Source organism: Meriones unguiculatus, chromosome 15 (genome assembly GCF_030254825.1).
Source record: "Meriones unguiculatus strain TT.TT164.6M chromosome 15, Bangor_MerUng_6.1, whole genome shotgun sequence".
In the NCBI taxonomy this organism is placed as follows: Eukaryota; Metazoa; Chordata; class Mammalia; order Rodentia; family Muridae; genus Meriones; species Meriones unguiculatus.
Window position 1 is genome coordinate 15,168,610 of NC_083362.1, and position 22,179 is coordinate 15,190,788.

The 22,179-nt window shown below is 49.2% G+C and overlaps 1 protein-coding gene across 2 annotated transcripts; it reads left to right on the forward strand.

The window, feature by feature from the left end:
* The first annotated feature begins 2,708 nt into the window (after positions 1-2,708).
* On the forward strand, positions 2,709-21,626 carry LOC132648049 (WASH complex subunit 1). 2 transcript variants are annotated; one of them, XM_060368239.1, is made up of 11 exons: positions 2,709-2,865; positions 7,961-8,114; positions 17,937-18,048; positions 18,221-18,367; positions 18,523-18,659; positions 18,892-19,024; positions 19,198-19,399; positions 19,482-19,658; positions 20,307-20,465; positions 21,027-21,095; positions 21,176-21,626. In XM_060368239.1, exons 2-11 carry the CDS (start codon positions 7,966-7,968, stop codon positions 21,307-21,309), a joined length of 1,419 nt encoding a protein of 472 aa, XP_060224222.1. In that variant the 5' UTR covers positions 2,709-2,865; positions 7,961-7,965; the 3' UTR covers positions 21,310-21,626. The 2 variants fall into 2 exon arrangements, with proteins under 2 accessions (XP_060224222.1, XP_060224223.1); XM_060368240.1 differs by lacking the exon at positions 2,709-2,865 and adding an exon at positions 3,447-3,568.
* Positions 21,627-22,179: the final 553 nt, after the last annotated feature.

Genomic DNA, 22,179 nt, shown 5'->3' on the forward strand with positions numbered 1-22,179 from the left:
CTGTGTGCACTAGACATTTTCCATAATGAAACTGGTGGAGGGAGGAAGCCACCGCCTTCCTGATGTTTGATCGTCTCTGGAAATTCTTAGCAGCTCTAGTACGCACCGTGCTGTTTCCAGCCTTAGACATTTTAGGCAGAGTCTGTCAAGGATACTAAATGCCTTGGTTCCCATTGCACTATCTTCAGTATTAGTTTGCCACGTCTATATTTGCTTCAAAGGAAAAGATAATCTGGCCCTCAATATTGATTTTTCTTATTTGTGTGTGTGTGTGTGTGCACTCAAAATTATTGTCATCATCACTATTAGCAACAGTAATAGTTTGGCCTTTTCAGAGTCTCATGTAGCAAAAGCTGGTCTCAAACTCACTATAGCTAAAGCTGGTCTTGAACTCATGACCTTCATGCCACCACCTGCCAAGTGTCATTCACCACCCAACCCAGTTCACTTAACATTTATACACATAATTCTTACCCAACTAAAATCAGACCACGTTACAAATTAAATTCAAAGAAATTCACAAATAGATTATATGGATACTGCATGGATTCTTCATTTGTTACTTCACTGTATTTTCCTGGGGGTTTCTCTGACCTTCTTGTCCAGATTAGTCATGGAGGTACCTCAATAATATTCCTGCCTCCACTCTCGCTATATTTGCCACTAGATTATAACCACCCCGGGTAAAGACTTTTCCATATTCTTTGATTCAGCAATTTGCACTGTACTTGCCATATGAATGGCCCTCAATAAGTCTGTAAGCTGAATGAAAATATTTTGTATAGTGCAAAGAGTTTGCCTACCCAGTTTCTGATGGAGCTATGATAATTATGTGTATATCAATGAGAGGGTTTTTGCTCCAAATAACCAGAGACTTAACTAAAGTAGATAAACAATGTCAGGTTTGTCCAGTGGGAGTGGCACACGCCTTTAATCCCAGCACTAAGGAGACAGAGGCAGGCTCCTTTGTGAGTTCCAGAGCAGCCTGGTCCACAAAGTGATTTTCAGGGCAGTGAGAGCTGTTACATAGGGAAACTCAGTCTCAAACAAACAAGCAAAAACAATGTCAGGTTTACTGTCTTACCTGAAAAATCATTCATAACTCCAGTTTCAGGGGATCTGATGCCCTCTTCTAACCTCCAAGGTACCAGTCACACACGTGGTGCACATCCATGGAGGGAGAACATTCATACACATAAATAAATCTAAATTTTTAAAGGCATTTTTAGGACTGGCAAGGTAACTTAGCAGGTAAGGACACTTAGACCAAACCTGTAGACTAGAGTTTGATCCCAGATGGTCCCAGGAGACAACAGACCACCCCAAATTGTACTCTGACCTCCAAAAGGCACACGAATGTCCATACACAAACATACATGAACATGTGCACACACAAAAGTTGAAAAAATGAGGACTATGGTGTAGATTTAGTATAGTAATTAAGAAAGAGATGCTCGGGAAATGAGCAAAGCATACCTAAAAGTATGGATGTGGTTTCTCAAAGGAGAGTTGCACTTCCTCGTCTTTCCAATGGCCATTTGTACGGTTTGGTGAATTCTGAAAGTAGCTTCAAAAGATTGCTGTGAATTTAAATGAGGGGACTAGAGAGAGGGTTCCGTGGTTAAGAGCACTGGCTGAGGATTACATTCCAGGGACCCATGCAGGAGCTCACAGCATCTCTAACTCCAGTTCCAGGTGATCTGATGCCCTCTTCTGGCCACTGCAGGCACCAGGCATGCAAGTCATACACACACATCCATGCAGACAAATGGCCCATATACATAACAATAAAATAATTAAATCTTTGAAAGAAGGAAAGAAGGCAAGAAAGAAACTCCTGGGGCTGAAGAGATGGCTCAGAGGTTAAGAGCACAGGCTGCTCTTCCAGAGGTCTTGAATTCAATTCCCAGCAACCACAATACAATGGTGGCTCACAACCATCTATAATGAGATCTGGTGCATCAATAAATCTTTAAAAAAATTTTTTTTTCCTGGTTGCTGTGGCAATCTTTGCAGGCTGCTGCTGGTTCCCTGGTACTTTTCAGCTGATGGAAGGGGAGTGGATTTCTCCCAGCAAGGAGTGTTTCTTTTGTGGTCGCTGCCTCACTAAAAGCTCCTCAGCAGCGGGCTGTCTGTGGCACCTTTGCCCCTAAGGCTTTGGCCTGCTGCCCATTAGAAGACCGTCGGAAAGTGAGTATAAGGGGTGGGTGGGGGTGGGGCAGAAGGAATAGGGGAGACTTTCCTGACACCCTCACTACACATATGCACGATGACTGTCCATCTCCTGCAGTGGTTTCTCATTCCTAGCAAGCAATATTCTATAGTCTGTTTCTGTGCAGAATTTGACTACCTCAGGTCTAATCATTCCGTATCTGTCCGGTTCTATATTGAACTTTTAAAGTAAGTTGGAATCGAAGGAACTTTTTACCCTCAGAGGTGAACATAGGAAAGGCAGGCTCTTTTTAAAGATTTATTAAGCCATTCGAGTATGCATGGCTGGAGAAGAGGGGGAGTTTGGGGGACTTCCACCTGATGTCACCTTACAGCTTCTTGGAGCTAGGAACAGAAGAGATCTCGGCCTCCCACACAGCGGGAGCACAGAGAGTAGGGCGGCTCCCTGGCCTGGGCCCCTCCCCCTAGCATTCCCCAGAGCCGGAAGTCGAAGGCTGAGCTGAGACCCGGCGGATCCTAGGATCCGGAGGAGCGGGGCCCGCGGAGGGGGCGGGGCTGGGCTGCGGGCGGGGCTGCGGGCGGCCGCGCTAGCCCGGAGCCGCAGCCCTCGGTCTGGCGAGCCGGGTGAGCTCGGTGTGGGCGGCGAGCCCGGGACCCCGAGGAGGCCGCGACCCTGCGGCGGATCGGCTGCAGGCGAGTGAGGGCGCCGGGGGCGGGGCGGAGCGGGACAGGCCGTGAATGGCCGCACTCGAGCTGCCGGGAAGAGGCCCCTTCGCTTCCGGGCGTTTCCGGGGAGCAGGGTGTGGGAGGACCATGTGCACCCGGGTCCCGGGCACCTGTGAAATCACGGAACTGCACGGGAGACACGCGCGTGGTGGGCGTTGGTGATCTGTATTAGTCCGGACTATTTACCAGATGCCAAGCGCCGGCCGCTAGGAACGTCATTCACGCTGTCAACTTAATATAGTTATAAAAGTTATCGATCAACACCATGGTTCGGGAATGTGTTCATGGGATGCCTGAACAGTGGAAATGAGCCAGCAGGTATCAGGCCAACATAGAACTGCAGTCCCTTGTAGGAGGGAGGAAATACTTTGTCTCAGAACAAAACCCGCATAAAGACGACCTCTGGTAAATTGCTTTTAGTTTTCAGCTATTTACTATTTCCCCCACTAAGGAGGTCGCCTTCAATCCGTTTTAGATGGTGTTTTGGAAACTTTCCGAGGGCGCAAACAGATATCTACTCCCTCCTTACAGGGTCCCGATGACATACCAAAGTACAATTCCCCGAAGCCCCCCTTGCTGCGGAACCATTGAGTTTACAGGACTTACCTCCTGAACATGTGTGACCCAGAGCACGGAATCACCAGAAAGTCACCCCTCAGTTAACTTTCCGGTGTGTACCCCAAGACGACTAGGTGATGTGCAATTAGGGCAGAATTGTATATACCAGTTCAGAAGGTGCAGGAGGGAGGGGCAGAACACCTACACACCCACACACCCCAGAAAGCATGTCAGTAATCAACAGGCCTATCTTGAAGTTCACATTAGGAGTGGTGATTGTTGCTCCAGTGAAGAGGATGGCTGTTAGCCCTGGAGGATAGAGTTCGGGACAGTGGCACCCCACTCGTTTGCAAGGAGAGCCCTCCACCTCTTCCTAAAAGAGTTTATTGTGAAGATGAACAGTTGCCATGATGCTGGCTGACCAGTGGGGCTCAGAACAGAGTCTCTGGTTTTCCCCTTAACACCAGGACCCACCAAGTCAGAGTATCAAGATAAGCTGTCTGACAGTTGGGACTAAAACAATGAAAATGTGAACTCTTAAAACGGTTTGCATATTTATGAATACAAATGACAGAACATTCTGATAAATAACAAAGTCTGAATTAGAGAATTGATTCCTATCCAGGATTGAGGGCAAGCTAAGCATTTTACTGTTGAAAATATTGTTTGGCCTGCCCAAAGTTCCTCACTTCAAATTGGGAGTACTGATAAATTCATGGATACTAAGAGTGAAAAGAGAAAACCTGTTGGAATGAGGTGGCTATTGGAATGAGGTGGACTGGCCGAATTGCTCTGTGGTATCTGCAGCTATTATTAGCAACTGGTAGAATAGTTATGAGTAGTATTTAGTATTAGAAGTGGCAATAGAGCATATTTTACTCCTGAAGGAAGTTGAATAAAGATAGCCACTTAAGGGGGCTGGAGAGAGATGGCTCAGAGGTTATGTGCACTGGCTGCTGCTTTTCCAAAGATCCTGAGTTCAATTCCCAGCAACCACAGGGCACCTCACAACCACCTATAATGAGATCTGATGCCCTCTTCTGGAGTGCAGGGGTACTTGCAGGCAGAACACTGTATACATGATAAATAAATAAATCTTAAGAAAAAAAAGATAGCCACTTAAGAGCTACCTACACCATAGAAGTTTTACTAAAATGACAATGTCACAATTAATCTTGATTCTTATGCCAAAGCCCATTCAAGGATATGTCTTGCCTAAAATTTTAGAGCAACAGACTTTTTCCTAAAAAACATTTAATTATCATGTGTGTGTTTGTGCGTATGAATGTGTATGTGGTGTGGGTGAGTACATGTGTGTCTTGTTAAATATATGGAGGTCAGAGGGCAATTTTGGGGAGTGGGTTCTCTCCATCTACCATGTTGGTCACAGAGACCCAACTCAGGCCAGCAGGCTTGTCAGCAAGAGCACTGACCTGCTGAGCCATCTTATCAGCCTGAGAATTAATTCTTTAGAAGCAGACAGCATTGAGAAAAGGATAAGGAAGAAATTGGGTTATGTTCGCTACACATGTGATTTTCAGAGTGAAAATAATTGGGCGACGTTAACAGTATGTTTAAGTTAGCTCTCTAAATCTAATATGTGACAGTTTCGGCATGTAACCAATATAAAATATGAAAGATGTTTTACTTGGGAGGCTTTGGTTGCATAGAGCTCGGCAGCTGCATGCCACTTTGTCACCTCACTGGACAGCCCAGGTCTCAGGCTCGCATGCATGGCTGGAGTCTAAACTCCTCCCTTTGAGAGTCATTGCTTTCCCCCACTGGCTTCTATTTATCCTTGTCTTTCTTGCTGCATCTCCCAGGATTCTTACTGGGAAACGCTGAGATATCCTTTGCCTTCCTGCTGCAAGCCCAGTGCTCCAACTCCAGCTGTTATTTACACTTGATGGAGAGCCGCTTCCCTAACTCAGTGCTCTGCAGTAAAAGCTGAATTCACAGCTGGGTCAGAGCCCTGGTGGGGATGTGACAGCCAGCCCTAACCTGATGGTCCTGCGTTGTTGCCTGCTCTAGCCCAGGCAGCTAATAACACTTGCCCCACAGTGCTCAGCACTGTGTAATCATTTTACCTGTAACTCCCTGGTGATGGCTAAAGAAACTCAGTATGGAACCAGGCATCCCTTAAGGGCTGTTGACCTTTCCTCCCGGGAATGTCTGGGAGATCTTGTGACCTGTTGAGATAAGAACAGGATAATGGGCCAGTGTGGTGGTGTGCGGCATTTGGGAGGTAGAGCAGACAGATCTCAGGTGAGTGACCAGCATAGTGGGTTTCCTGCTGTTAGGTATTTAACTGCTGCTTTCTGGTTATGTAAACTTGCTGTTTAACTCTTTGCGTCTGCCTGTTGTGTGTGGGGATGGGGATGGAGGGATGGAGTGGTCTTTTTATCACTGTACAGTGGGAAAGAGGAACAGCTGAGGGAGTAAAATGACGTTCTTGCCCGGCTGTGGGGTCCGTAGAATATTGTCATGTCCACCTTAAACATCACCTTTTAAACTCTTCCTTTAGATGTGCCTTCACACCCCACCCCCAGCATGGCATGCTGCTTGGCTCTAAGGCTGCTGTCCTGCTAGCTATAAGAATAGATTAATTCATTTGATCTAAATTTGAAGCAAGTCTTTGGTTTTCCCCAGTGGACTCAAACGCCACAACACTCTCAACCCAGGGGATTCAGCTGTTTTTGAGCCCGTCTGCTGTCTGTCTGCCTGGTGTTGTGTTCTACTCATCTGTGTTCTGATCAGGCTCTGCACTTAGCAGCTTCTCAGGATTTACAGACAAAATGAGTAAACTGCAGGGTTCACTCATAGTTTTCAAGTGGACTGCTCCTTCCTGTTAGAGCGTATGTGTCTGTCCTGCTCTCAGGCTCACGTACACAGTGAGCCATAGAGGGAACTTTCTGTTTCTCTCTCCTGATTTTAAAGATGGGAGCCCTCGGGCTTGGATTTAGGTCAGCATGGCTTGCAAATTTGCCTCAAGACCAGTTCAAGAGTTGAGGAAACAGCTTTGAAAGGGTCTGGACTCATACAGGGTTAGGTTCCTGGAATGGCTGTGAAGCACCTGCCTCCATCTTGGTGACAAGGTAAGTGCAGAAGGAGGAATGACACTGGCCGGGATGGTTGCTCAAGGCAGGCTTAGGTCTGGGAAGCTGAGGATGTCCTGGAACTGGTGCCAAGAAAAAGCTAAAGAACAGAAGGATCAATCATTTCAGATCTGGACAAGTCTTGGCCCTGGGTGCTAGGAAAGAGCCAGTAGCATAGGAGGAAGAGCTCAGGAGAGCAGCAGGAGGAGCCGAGAACAGGCATTAGCTTGGTAAAGACGTTGTTAGGGTACACGAGGGGGTCACACCTTGATTTTTATTACTGGGACTAACAACTGAGAGCAGGGGCCAGTTCTCAGTTTAAAGAATGGAAGGGATTATAGGAAGAAAAGGCAAGCTTTTTACAGAAAGTCCAACAGCAACTTTAAGGCCCAATAAAGCCTTCCGGTCCTTCTGTCACATTTAACCCAAAGGCACTCACACCTCCACTGGAATCAAGGGCTCCAGTGTGGTGCCCAAGAGGAAGTCTGGGGCTTAGGGCCAGGCCTAATGAATGTCTTCCTCGCTGTCTTCTGGTGAGGGCCTGGTGTTGGCCCTAAGTGTAAGGGCCTGGTGCCTCAATGTTAATTGTGTATGGCGCATCCCGTACCAGTCAGATCAATGCTGTCTTAAGTGTGATTGCTGCTTAGTGACTCTAGGGAGCAGAGTTCATTGTCCCCAATATAAATCGAGTGCTCTGGTCCTGCGGTTTGGAGATATATTTTCATCCCTGACATTTGCCAGTGTCTGTACCTCTTGGACCCCTTGGCTCTGGCCTGGCTGAGCAAAGCCTGGATGCCCCTCCTCCTAGAGGCATTAGCCACTGCCACGTGTCTGAGGCTTCTGACTTCCTCAGACACCCAGGTGTTCACGCCTCCGCCTCCTCAGTGCAGAGACGACGCAGGAGCAGATTTGGGTGATCCCGTTCAGTCTGCTTTCTGTTTCTTGGGTGCTCTGTGGCCATGGTTGTGCTGTTCTCTGCTTTGGAGGTTGAATTGAACTGATGTGCTAAATAGGATACTTAGCAGGGTACCAAGTGCCCTGGATTTCTCAATTTTAGTCTCTGCCAATTATGAATTCCCGCCATTGTCTTCAGTCTTCTCTATTCAATAGGCCTCTGCAGAGTTCTTTCTCTGCTTCCCATGATACTTACACACCCTAAAGCTGTGTAGAAATTAGTTCCTATAGGTGATAAGCCCTATCCCCCAGCAGTGTCTCATGTAGCCCTGGATGATCTTGAACTTTCTATGTATCAGAAGGTGGCCTTGAACAACAGAAGTTCTTTCTTTTGTGTCCCCAGTGCTAGGATCACAGACGTGTGACATGACTACCTTTTCTGTGTTTGCTGTGGCTAGTAGGTAGAAGGCGTGAATGGGGGCCTATGTCCGTGATGTGTTGGTTCCCGCCCACAGGCATCATGACACCCGTGAACACCCAGCACTCCTTGGCGGGCCAGCCCTATGCAGTGCCCCTCATCCAGCCAGACCTTCGGCGAGAGGAGGCAATCCAGCAGGTGGCGGATGCCCTGCAGCACCTACAGAACATCTCTGGAGACATCTTCAGCAGGTGGGACCTGTTACCAGCTGACCTGATAAAGGGCCTGGAGTCCTCCTCCAAGCAGAACTCTCTGCAGCCCTAGGAATGTACCTCCTACAGACACCGTCCTCAAGGACCCAACTATTTTCCAGTGTGGAACAAGTATGAGAGAAAAGTCCAGCTTGGAAACATTCTTACAAGTGCCTGAGCGCTCACCATCTACTTGTCTGATGTAGCCCCTTAGGGTTGTGGGTCTGTGGGTTGCAGTGGTGTTTCTACGCTCTTCCCATGTGATTGCGTCCTTCCCTGGCTCCTGAGGTCAGCCAGCCCTGACTCGGGGTTTGGGCCTAGGGCCCTGTGCATGGAGTATGGCACTGCCCCTTCCAACTAGAACGTAACCTCTGGGATGACAGACCTAAGCGCTGTTAGGCTTTTCTTAGCTCCAGCTAGGTACTGAGGAACGGGTCATACGATGGTTCTGTTCCTGTGTGAACAAGCTAGTTTGCTACAGATGCAGATGGTTGGGTCATCCACGGCAGGTGTCTCTTAATGTTATCAAGACACACAGTGAAAGTGAGATGGACGGAACTGATGCTGGCCTGACTCAGTAACAGCAGACTGCATTAAGGAGGTGAAATATGCTCTAAAATAACAATAGCAATTACACTTCAGTAAAGACGTAAGACAGTGGATCTCATTTATTATTGTTAGGCCCAGCAAGAGCCTAAATATAAGAAGGTATGAAGAGAACTCAGGAAACTAATCATCCATTGATGCAAAATCGCAAGAGGTTCATTCTGACCATTGTGCAATGGGGTCACCCCTGCTGGTCAGCAAGGAGTGGCCCCAGGAGAAGAAAGACCTTAGTTTTTTAAAAGACAAGACATGGGGAATTCTAGGGGTTGCCTTCTTGGCAATTCATGATTGGATGAGGTATTTAACTTTTAAAATGATTGCTTGGTTCTGGGCACCCTTGGGTCTGGTCAGCCCTGTCATAAATATCTGATCTTCAAGTCAGTTTGGAATTTCCTGCCATATGAGATATAGCCACAGTTAAAGGTGGGAAAGTGACTAACTCATCCCGTGTCTGTTCTGAGGAGTGGGGGTTACAGGCTTTGGATCAAAGGTCAGGAGAAGGATTGGGGCCATTTGGCCCAGTTTCCAAACAAAGCTCATCTCACAGGCGCCAGATGGTGATTTTCTCTCCATTTAGTAGAGATCTCTGCTTGTTCTCTTCCTTATCTCTGCTCTCACAGATGGCTAATGTCAGGAACTTTTACATTCCTCGGCTCTCTGGAGAAGCACTAAAAGGCTTTAATTAACATGGGCCTAAAACTTGAAAAAATAAGTTATAAGGCAATTAAAGAAACGTAGGTTACAAAGTTAGTCTGATTCTTTCATTATCATCACTATATATATTATATTGGGCATAGTTGTATGTGCTGTGTTTTATGCTCCTGGCTAAACAGTTGTTTTTCACTAGTATGTCATCACACCCAGGATTAATGTTGCATTATGGCAACATTACCATAGCTACTAGGGGAGGGGAGGTTTTCTTCTCCATTGTGATGTTATGGGTCATGACTGCGGTCCTTCATTGGCTGAAGCATCACGGTGTGCTGACCTGACTATAACTGATTTTGCGTCTAGTTAACTACAGTTGTACTAAAGGTCTTTATATAGCATTGCCCACCATTGATCTCGCTGCATTAGTTCTTTTAACCCTTGGAGCTACTGTATCCTTCCTTCTTTTGGGGGTGAGCAAAGGAATAGGGTATTTCAGTCTCCATTTGGCGGGCCCTGGATTCTGGTTGGCATCCTGGATCTTGGCTTCTGGATGGAGAGCAGGGGTTCCGTTTCTCTCAGGGGCAGCTAGAGCACTTCAGGGTGAAGCCTGAGTGCACTAAACCAGGGTGTGGAAAAGGTTTTCCAGAGAGCGTTACAGTTTTGCTCTTTTAGCATGAGATTGCTGGTGGCAAGGGAAGCTTGGGCGCTCTAAAGCCAAAGTGCCACAGCTCTTGCTCAAGCTGCGGTGCTGAGCACGATAGAGGCACATGCCAAGGGCCATGTCTGGTTGGCTTGCAGCCAAGACACAGGCCTGGTGAGTCCCGGGCCCAGTGAGGCCCAGGCCCAGCAGGTAGGAGGGCAGCCCCAATCAGGCCTGGCAGACCACAAGAGCAGTATAAACAATATAAATATAAGCAATATAAACCCTGAGCAGAGGGAGGGATTTTGAGGGTTAGTGTATTTGCTTCACTGGGGTCAGGAGGTCAGGGATACTTAAGGAGAAGAAAAATACAGTACTTAATTATCCTGTAGGGGAATCTCCAAGTACAGTTGAAGGTCACTGCTGGACCAAGATCATTAGCAGGTTGGGGCATTTCTAGGAATTCCTAGATGCTTGCTAACGCAGTTTCCTTACCGGGGAAAGGCTGGTCTGTATCTGCCCTGAGGGCTATGTGCTGCTCCTTAGCTCCCTTAGCTCCCTATGAGACCTGGAGTCCCCCAAATCAGGGAAGACTTTAAAACCCAGCTGAGAAAAGGGAGTCTATCATCATAGACTGAGTGTAACTAAGTAACTTCAGCCTTATCCAGCAGAGCCCTAACTCTAACCCCCCAGGCTATCACTGACCCAGTCAGACAGTGAACTTGCTGTGTGTTGGAGGATGACCTTGAGCTTCTGATCCTCCTGCTTTCATCTTCCAGGTGTTGGTGTCAGAGGCCTCTATCATCATGCCTGGCCACCTCTCTTTTGTAGACAGGAAACTTGGGCAGAAAAATAAAGCCATGTAGTAAGCGGGTTAAGGCGCTTGCTACTGAGCCTGATGATCAGAGTTTCATCCTCAAGACCCACACAGTAGACAGAGAGAACTGATTCCCCAAAGGTTGTCATTTGACTGCTGCATACACCCTATAGAACGTGCTACCCAAGCCCCCCATGCACGCACACAGAGTAAATAAATAAGTAAATGTGTGTGTGTGCGCGCGCGTGTGTGTTTTAAAGCCAAAGAGATTTCAACAGATGACAGAGACAGGATTAAGCCCAGAAAGTGTGCAGCAGATTGTGAGAAGGTTGCCATCTCTGTGAGTGGTGGAGGGTGAGGGTCTGTACACTTACTGGGGAGTCCTGGCAGGTGTAGAGGGGTGGAGGAGGGGGTGCGTGAGGAGTAACATTCCCTAAAGAAATTGAGAGTGGGAACCATAAGGCAGGGAGGCCTGAAAGGAGTCTGGAGCCGGGAGAAGTGGGAGGGCCTTCCTGGTCTTTGGTGGTGTTGAATTTGTATTTGTCTGTTTCCTATCACTGTGACAAAAGACCCGAGACCGTCGACTTGAAGAACAGGTTCATTTGGACTCAAGAGTCGGTGGGCTTCAGTGTGGTTGTTGGCCATGCTGCTTATTGGTAGCACAGTGCATCTTGGTGGAGTGTGGGGGTAAGGAGTCGAATGTGAGTTCTGAGAGTAAAGAAGCAGGAGGAGGAGGTTGGGATTCTGTATTCTTTTCAAGGACATAACTCCAATAGCTTAGGTTCCTAGCACTAGGCTCCACCTCTAAAAAGAGCCGATACTTCTTTTTAATTTTTTTAAAAAATTTATTGTATGTGTATGCACACCAGAAATGGGTATTAGATCCATTGGGACTACAGTTACAGCTGATTGTAAGCAACATGTAGGGGCTGGGAATTGAACTCAGGACCTCTAGAAGAACAGTCGATGCTCTTAACCTTAACTGGTGAGTCATGTCTCCAGACCTGAGTCCCCTGCTCCTTTGTTTGCTTGTTTATTTTTGTTTTTTAAGGCAGGGTCTCTTTGTATCCTGACTGTCTTGAAACCCACTCTGTAGACCAGGCTGGCCCGGAACTCACAGAGATCTGCCTATCTGCTTCCCCAGTGCTGGGATTAATGGGGTGTACCACCACTGCCCTGCTGAGCCCTGTCTCCTTAGTACTATCACAGGTAGCCAGCAAGCCTTTACCATAAGGGACACAGCCAAGCTGCAGCAGAGCCGAGAGACACAGTTGTCTGAGTTCCAGAACTTATCTAGAACAGTCTTGGGCGGCGTGAATCTTCATTCAGTGTTGATTTAAAGGATATAGTTGAAGGTGACTATAGGTTCCTTGTCAGGTCCTAGGTTTTGTGAGTGCCCAGGTCCTCTCTTTGATCATTAGTGACCTGAGATGATCTTGTCTCCTGCCTGGTTGTCCACACCTTGTGTTTCGCCTAACATTCCTCCTACCAAGAAAAGTTCTTTGTTGTTGTTTGTTTTTTTAGATGTATTTATTTTAGCTAGGCAGAGGCCTCTTTGTGGAGATTTCCAGTTAGGCTAAAGTGTATCTGCTGATGGCAGAGTCCTGATTCTGTTAATTTATTAGTGAATCTACAGGAAAACAGGAAGTAAGAGATTAAAAAAAAAAATCACTCACACAAGCATTCAAGGGAAAAATGTCAATGAAGTTAAGAATTTTAACTTCACCAAGTTCCCACAGGCTTCCATATGTTGGTGTGATTTCACCTAGCATCTCTTCTGCAGAAACTGCAACAACTTTAGGCTGCTAGGTCCACAGTATCAGCCCATACATGTATATAGACAAACAATTAGACATATAGACCTGTACATATTCATACACACATACAATGGATGATACAAAAGGAGCTCCTTACATACAGGTAATTGACATACACTCATGTAACATATGTACATGAAACAGGCAGACATATTTACATGCAAACATATCTATTTACATATTTACAATGCATGGATATAGGGGTTCAACCCTACTAGTCTTCTACTAATGTTTATTGTCTGGTCTCAGTCTTATACTTCTGAGACAAAGGAGTTACCTCATATTCAAAAAGGCAATTAATCACAAAAGCAGACGAATTCTGAAATACAACAGGTTACATGTTTTAAAACTCAACATTTCTTGGGCTAGAGAGATGACTCAGAGGTTAAGAGCACTGGCTGCTCTTCCAAAGGCCGAGTTCAATTCCCAGCAACCACATGGTGGCTTACAGCCATCTGTAATGAGATCTGGTGCCCTCTTCTGGCGTACAGGCACACATGCAGGCAGAACACTGTATGCCTAATAAATAAACCTTAAAAAAAAAAGATTGGGGGTTAAAAAAACAACTAAACATTTCTTATCTATGTATCCATTACGTAAGTTCATAGTGAGTTCAGAATGACAGAGGTTAACAAGGACTATAGGTTAACAGGGTCTAAAAGTTACAAGAATATGTTTTTTCAATTAGGACTGACCTGGCTATATATTTTCTCTTAGTCTATAGTGAGTTCTGGACAATAATTTTATCTGTCTTTCATTCCAAGAAACAAGCTAAATTAAAATGACAGTATATTATGCCATAAGCTGACAAGGTATAAGGAATTACAATAGAACAGTTTGTATTTAATGACATCAAGGTTTGACTTATTTTAGACATTTCTTGGTAGCACCACTGTGCTTGGGTTCATGGGAAGTTTGAACCAACTCGCCTAAATTTATGGTGTATACCAGGATTCGTGAGCGAAGACTCACCAAGCCTGTGTCCTAGTGAGGCTTCTGGAGGTTCTCAAACGTATTTATAGCAGGCATAAACTTTCTAAAATTGTGTTAGAAGTTCTAAATTTAACAATTTAACTTGAAAGTTGTTTGAATCAAATCAGGAATTCTATAATCAGGAATTAATTCATCTGAACAGCATTGCATCTTCAGTACAATCCCGTAGGAAGTTTGTCCAGTCAGAGTGGGTAAGAAAGTGAGGGTTCGCACCATGCCAGATTTTAGAGAAATGCAGCACTGCACAAATGACAGGGTTATCAGAGGTTGGAAGCAGTTCTGGGGTGCATCGTGGTACAGACCTTGCAAAGTACTGGATCACCTTCCAGAAGGCCCACTTGCCTAATGAGCTCCTTTGACAGAATGGCTCCGGACAAAGTAATGAAGAGATCGAATGGAACAGGCTTTTGCAACGAAGGGCTTAAATGATGGCATCATGGCCTTTCTCCCTCCCCCTGCTTTCCTCCCCTCCCCTCCCCATCTCCTGTCCCCTTTCCCCTTGTGACTTCTGGATTGTCTGTGTTCACAGACAGGTCTTGCTCTAGTGATGTCATGGTGAAGCCAGTCAGGGAAAAGCTCTCAAACCCAGACAAGGGTCCAGCAGGAAAAAGGTTTTTCTTGTGCCAGCACTTCTTGTAGACGTAGCACCAGCCCTTGTAGCCTGGCTGGATTTGCCTATCTTCTGCAGTCAAGAGCTGCTACCAAGGGGTTATCACACACCAATCATCCTGGCCCCAGGTTACAGGCATCCCTCTAGAGTTCTGGGTAGATTTTACCTGCAGCCTGGGATTGAGCTTGTGTGAGAGCTACAGTTCACAAAGAAAAGGAATGTTACTTGAATTAGGAGGAAAGACTCACTCCTACATAGGGCCAGGCAGAGTTCAGAGGGATGGAGAGGTTATGGATAGGGTTCAGATCTGAACAGAAATGGCATCGATGGAGTTTAGAAACGAGGGTTGGAGGCCCAGACAGGAGCCTGAATACAGCAAGCAGTATGGTCTCTTGTAGGCCGTGGAGAAGGGGCCCTGATGTGCGGGGATAGTAAATGGTCAAGATTGCAGACATGTGTGCTTGAAACACGCTGTCAGCTTGTTTATGTCAGAGAGGGCTGTGAGTCTTGGGGACTTTGCCTGCTGTTCCTCTGTCCGCAGTCATCCTGTGGGGGAATTCAGGCAGGAGGCTTGACTGTAAGCGGGGCTGGGTGAACAGTTGGGGCCTGTGACTAAGGTCTACGGGGCTTCTTGTGTTTGGACAGGGCTGCATGATTTATCCTGGAGACTCACAGAACCATGTGAGGTTCCGAAACAGAGGAACAGGGGGTAGAAGAATTGAGGAAGGACAAAAAGAGGAGTGGTTGGGTCCCAGGGCCAGCCTGCAGAGCTATTGATTCAGGACAAGACAGGGTCAAGGCTGTAGTTCTAGCCTAGGAGGCAGAGAGGACTGGAGAGGGAACGTCTCAAGGGAAGCAGCAGTAGCTTATAAGAACAGGGAACTCGGGAAAATGGAGTCAGGGAGGGATGGGGTGCTTTCATCCGCTTGTCCCTGCTGCAGCCATCTCCAGCCTGTGGGGCCTTCAATGCTTGGTCCTGTGCAGTGAGGATGGCCCGGTTGCTTGGGAACCACTTCCAGAAACAGACGGGTTGAGTGGGAGACACTGAGTCTCTGCCAGGCGCTGATGCAGTTGATTCTGCACAGTGCACAGGATGGTGGTCTGGTGCCTGCTCAGCACTGAGAATTGGCCCTTGCCTCCTGTGGGAACTCGGCAGAGAAGGATCAGAGCCTCTGGGGATGTCTCTGGATGCTTCCACAGGGGGCCCCTCCCTTTGCCTACATAGGGAACCTGTGACCTGCCTCCCACAACTTAGATACACTCAGTAGGAGCTGGAATTGATGTCCCCGGGGAGCTAGACAGAGTCTGTGAATGTGTGGACATGCCAACCTGCACAGGCCCAGCCATGTTCCCCACATCCCCCATGTCTTCCGCCTGCTCTCCTTCATCCTTCTTCCTGCCCCTTCCTTTCTTTTCTCTTGCTTCTTTCCCTTTCTTATCCTTTCCCTTATCCTTGCTTCCTGCCTACTTCCCTTTCCTCCAAGTGGCATTTGGCCACTACAACGTTCCAAGAGGAGAGAATTAGTTGTCTGAGTAATTAACAGGTTACTCAGAACTGTCTCAGAGATTAGAAGACATTCACCAAAGGCAGGAGTCCCGTGTCTCCATGCTTTAGGGGTTGCTAGGGTGTGGGGAGGTGGCAGTTACCTTTGTTAGGGATATAGGAGAACAGATGGGCAGAGAGTTGAAGGGGAAATTGTTCTTCAGTGGTGGGTGCATGGTCAGTGAAGCCCTGCAGAGGCGGGGTCTACCTGGCTTCATGGAGAGTGTGGGCCCTGTTTAGAGATGGGGGACAGGTCATCTAGAAACCCTCCTGGTCATCTCTTCATTCCCCGGAAGAGCCTTCTTTAAAGTGTTGTGCTCCACTGGGCGGTGATGGTAGTGCATTGTTGCAGGGTATTTGATCACACTGTGAACCCCAAGATTGTGTTGTTTCCTGGAAAAACCCATTTCTAGTTGTGGATTGGCTCAGCCCTAGCACACACCTTTAAGCCAAGAGCTTTCTGCTTGAGTACTGTAAACAGGAGAGGCGGAGCAAACAGCCTGTTGACAGGGAGTGAACATAGGAAAAAAACAGAGAATAAGAGGAAGTCAGGAGGATGCATAGAGACTCACAGGAAGTGGAATCGAGGGAGATTCAGTTTGAGGGTTTTTTTTGAGTCGTCGAGGAAAAGGAGTTTTCTTTTGGGGGCGTCGGCTGAGGAGGAATGTCAGCTGGGTACTTTCTCTGCCTCTCTGAGCTGGCAGGCTTTCACCCCAGCATCTGGCTCCAGAGTCTTTATTGGCAAAATTTGAGATTTTGTTAACAATATCTGGTCTACAGAGCAAGTTCCAGAACAGCCAGGGTCACACAGAGAAAGGCTGTCTTGGAAACAAACAAACAAACAAACAAACAATGTGGTGCGTCAAGCTTCAAGCCAGAGGTGTTATTGGAGATCCTTCTGTGCTCCTGTGGTGCCTAAGTTACTTTTCTTGTTGCTAGGATAAATGATCCTGGCAGAAGCCACCTACAGGTGTATTTTGACTCTCAAGCTTCAGTGGCTTCCTGGGGCACATGCTCAGAGGCCTTCTCTTCCTAAGGGTTTAGATGGGATCACAGGCAGGAACTGGGGTTCTCAGTGGCTGGGGAGATGGGAGAGCATTACACACATGGTCAGAGTCAGCATTACACACATGGGCAGAGTCAGCATCACACGGGGATACACCTGCTGCGGCCCAGAGGCGTGTGAGTGTTTGCAAAGCTTACACCCATGGGGTGGGAAGCACATGTTTGCAGTGTGAGCCCCTGGGGATGTCTCTGTGTCAGACACTGTGCAAGACTAGAGGATGGTGAGGAAAAGGGAAGGCCTAGCCTTTTGTGTACACAAGATACACAAAGGATTGTGGGGAAAAGCAAGTGGGCTAGGCCAGGGAAGTCCCAAGGACAGGTTTTCAGTCTGGTCAGGGAAGCTCCGGTGAAGAAAGGCCTTAACGAAGGGAAGGGGTTGGTCCTGTGAGTGTCACACAATGTTCCATTTGGTTCAGTGACCCAGAAGCAACACTGGGTTTGGCGCACTGGGTCCGGACACATCAGGGTCCTTGGCACTGTTATGCCCACCCCTCACTCATGGGACAGGTTAGTGGTGGAGCCCTGCAAGTCTTGCGAGCTGACGTCGGGACCTCATATTTACTCTGTGAGACATCCATAATGTATAGGGCAATTCCTAGTCTGACTGGGGTTAAATGTAGGAGAGGACAAAGGTCTGGATGGCCATCTGGCCTTGTTGCCTTTGTTTTCTTCTCTGCATAGACCAGAAGTCTGTCAGGACCCTGTGACCATCAAAGGTAGGTGTGGGTGTAACCGCTGTCAGTAGCTGGAACTTGTATGTATCACAACCGTCTGCCTCCCTGAGGTTACACACTTGTGCATCCAGGAATCACGTCTTTTAAGATGGCATATGTGGGCACCAGAACTAGACCACAGTGGCTGCCCTTCTCTGCCCAGAGGTCATGGCACTGAGTTCCGCTGGGCTGAACAACATGGGCAGACAGAGATCAGGTGCACCGCACTAAGACCAGCACAGTGTGTAGGCTCTATGGGGTCGAGGGCTGAAGACGGGTTGGCAAGGCTCGGGTGTGCTGCTGGCACTGGTGTGCAGAGGCCGCAGAACTTGAAGTAGTCCCCAATCTGGACATTTCTCTTTGATAGGATCTCCCAGCGAGTAGAGCTGAGCCGGCGCCAACTGCAGGCCATTAGGGAGAGGGTCTCCCTGGCTCAGGCTAAGATAGAGAAGGTCAAGGGCAGCAAGAAGGCCATCAAGGTAGGCCATGACCTCTGTGATCTGTGGCTGGCGCCTTGATCTCCCTGTACCCCTGCTGTTCAGCCACACCTCACTTTCCTCCTGTCCATGTTCACCCCATAGTTAGTGCCTGCCTATGACCACTAGGCTCTCTTGACGATTTTGGGCCCAAGAGATGTCTCTCTATCCACAGGTCTTCTCTAGCGCCAAGTACCCAGCGCCAGAGCGCCTGCGTGAATATGGCTCCATCTTTACGGGTGCCCTGGACCCTGGTCTGCAGAGAAGGCCCCGTTACAGGATCCAGAGCAAGCACCGCCCCCTGGATGAGCGGGCCCTGCAGGTCTGAAAGCTCTCCTCATGTCACACATCCGAAGGCCATGGCTGCTGGGAGGCAGGGAATGAAGTTGCCCACAGATTTCGGTCTCCGTTAGGTTGGGATGGTGTTGGGTCCATAAGCCTGATACTGAAACTCTGTACACTCTGATTCTATGCCAGGAAAAGCTGAAATACTTCCCTGTGTGTGTGAACACCAAGTCTGAGCCTGAGGATGAAGCTGAGGAGGGACTTGGGGGTCTTCCCAGCAACATCAGCTCCATCAGCTCCCTGCTGCTCTTCAACACCACAGAAAACCTGTATGGGCAGGAGATGGCCAGCGGGAAGAGGGAGGGAGGCCTTGCCTGGATAGCTCTGGGTCCCTGAGCCTGGGTCTCTAATGCGGTCCTCAGGACTGACAGGCTTGATTGGGCTTTTAAGACTTGGGTATCCAAAGGACAAAGTGCTTCCCCTAGTGCATGGGAGGGGTGGTCAGGGACCTGCCGGGCCTCGGGACGGGCAATGGCCTCTTGACCCTAGCCCGCTCTACAGGTACAAGAAGTATGTCTTCCTGGACCCTCTAGCTGGCGCAGTGACAAAAACCCACACGATGCTGGGCACAGAAGAGGAGAAGCTGTTCGATGCCCCTCTGTCTATCAGTAAAAGAGAACAGCTGGAGCAGCAGGTAGGGGTGGGGTGCTTAGGCAGGCAGGCCTGGTCAGGGGGCCGTTCCAGGAAGGCTCCGCTAAGCCTCTGTCTGCCCGGCTGTGTGGGTCCACATGCTGCCTGCCCTGTGGTCACAGTGTGGCCCTGTGCTCTGCAGAGCTGTCACACTTCCTGTACCACCTGACCCCGCAGGCTCCAGAAAACTACTTCTATGTGCCAGACCTGGGCCAGGTCCCTGAGATCGATGTGCCGTCCTACCTACCCGACTTGCCTGGCATCGCAGACGACCTCATGTACAGTGCAGACCTGGGTCCTGGCATTGCCCCCTCTGCTCCTGGTGCCATTCCAGAACTGCCCGCCTTCCACACAGAGGTAGCTGAGCCTTTCCAGCCAGGTGAGCTGGGCCCTGGGATCGAGCCAGAAAGTCCTTGCGGACTCCTTCCTCAAACCCTCATACGCTCTCACTTTCCTTACAGGACTAGAGGATGGAGTGCTGCTGGCAGCACCGCCACCGCCGCCGCCGCCGCCGCCCCCTCCCCCGGCTCCCACAGTGCTGGTCAGTGCCTCCCAACCACCGATGTTACCTGAAGTGGCAACTGCACCCAGCCAGGCTGCAAGGGAAGAAGACACTAGCAGCAGCACGGCCCACTCGGGTAGGGGCAGTGCAGATGGGGTGCATGTGGCTGGCCCTCATTACTAGAACCTCCAGCTTGCTCACGCTGGGGTCCCTGAAGAGGTCTCTGAAGGTCCCATGTCCTAGGTCTGAGATCGACAGAGTTCTCATTCTGGGTGTCCTGACTTATGGGGTTGATACAGTGGCTTCTGTGCTACGCAGACCTTGAGAGTCTGACTTTCAGGACAGGATGCCATGGAAAGGCATTGTGCCCTGTGTCTGGTTAAGCCACTGGGAAAAGGGTCTATAACAAACTTGAAATTACCAAATTTCAGTTTTCGTATCATAGCTCTCAGCCTGTCTCCAGCCACTTGGAGGAGCAAACAATCCATGTTGGCTTGTGATGCTCAGTTAGAACACTCATATATTAAACTCACAGGGTCTGTCGCTGCAGCATGTCATTGAAATAAGGGGAGGAGAGATGTCAGGGCACGCGACCCCGCAGCTCATTGTCTGCAGAAGCCTGAGACTATTGTATAGTCCTAGAAGCTGCAGCTTCAGCAGCTGGGCTTCCCTGTGGATGATAGGCCCCTCCATTTGCTGGATCCTGAGGTAGCCCCCAGCCTCAGGCCAGGCAGCCCTTCTCCGTCCTGCAATGCCGGACGGTCCTTCACTCCTGTCCTTACAGCCTCTGTTCAAGGAGCTCCTAGGGAGGTGGTTGACCCCTCCAGTGGCCGGGCCACTCTGCTTGAGTCCATCCGCCAGGCTGGGGGCATTGGCAAGGCCAAGCTGCGCAGTGTCAAGGAGCGAAAGCTGGAGAAGAAGAAACAGAAGGAGCAGGAGCAAGGTGAGGGAGCAAGGGTCTGTTACAGTAACCAGGCTCCCTTGGGGCTACCCTGATAGGTGTCCTTGTCCCGTCGGGGGTGGGGGGAGCTTTCCTGTCTTAAGCTCTCCCAGCTCAAGACCATGAGAAAGTAGAACCTTTGACAAGCATAGTCCAAGGGGCCGTGCAGGAACATGAGGTGCTCTGAGACAGAGGACCTGGGGTTCGCCCACTCTGAGGATGAGGCTTTCTCCTCAGCAGTCTGCCAGCAGTCCTTGCCAGTGGCATCCCTGTTAACCTGTGTGTAACGTGTCCGATCCGGCACTCGGAATCAGAAGTCCTGGGCTTGCCTCCTGCTTTGTGACTGTCTACCAAACGCCTGGCCTCTGAGCCTTCGACTTTGTCCATAGAGTGGTGTCCATAGAGAACTGAAACATTAAGCCAGGCCTGGGCCCATGGACATATCAAGCTCTAAGAGTGTGTAACCAGTGCATGGCAGGAGAGCAGGTTGGGAGTGCTGCAGGGGCACGAGAGCCCACAGTGTGTGACTATCCCTGATCCTCTCCCTCCCCTGTTGCTTTACAGTGAGAGCCACCAGCCAAGGTGGGGACTTGATGTCAGATCTCTTCAACAAGCTGGTCTTGAGGCGCAAAGGTAGGCATCTCCCCCATCTCTGTCTTCAGGGGCTGGTGAGGCAGTGCTCCACTGTCTCTCTCATTGGCTCTCCCTCCCAGGTATCTCTGGAAAAGGACCTGGAACCAGTGAGGGGCCCGGTGGAGCCTTCACCCGAATGTCAGACTCCATCCCACCTCTGCCACCCCCACAGCAGCCAGCAGGAGACGAGGATGAGGATGACTGGGAATCCTAGGGGTGCGTTGGCCCTTTTCCTGCAGGAACAGCTGAGAGGGAGGGGCTCCTTGGCCAGTTGGGGCCTTTCGGGTCCTGTTGCCCAAGGAGGTCCAGGAGTACAAGTGTTCCAGGTCTGTGCCCAGTTTCTCTTCCTGGAGTGCAGGCTGTGTGAGCCATCTGCTGGCTCTCCTGTTTCATGCGACTGCTTCACTCGATCCCTCCCTGAAGAGCTTCTTCCTTCAACATGGCGGAATAAACTAACCATAGACCTGAACCCCAGCCAACTGTGCCATTTTAATAAACGAAGAGTAGCCATGCTACTGATACTTCTTAGAACGTAGACTGTCCTCCTTCCCAAGTTCTCAGGCGTGGTGCAGGGTGTCTGGGGGAACTGAGCTCTTTCTCTGGGATCAAGGCAAATGGGAAAAGTCTTGTGTTTGCTGAGGAGCGTGAGGACAGGAGGTGCTGCAGGCCACAGGGAGGACTTGGAGGCCAGCCAGGGAGTCCCGTGAAGGGCTGAGGATACAGAAGGGTTGGGGCTGCCATTAGGAACTGAAACTTAAATGAGGGCCCTGTGGACACAGAGCCCTGAAAATGTAGATTCCTGTGGTTTAGATGAGAGAATCAAAGGCCTGGAACACTCCCTTGACCTAGAAAGGACAGAGGCTCCTGATTCCACAGACATCTCCTCTCAAGGCCCCAGGACATTGATCCTGGCCATGGGGAGTGGGACGGGCAGATCTCGGGGTGAGCTGCCCTGGTCTAGCCAGGCAAGGCTAGGGCTTGCAGTTTCTTCAAGATGATCCATATTTGTTCCTGGTAGCTCTTTGGTATACGGGCCATCTGAGGACCACTCAGGTGTGCCACAGCCTGTCGGGATAGCTGGAGC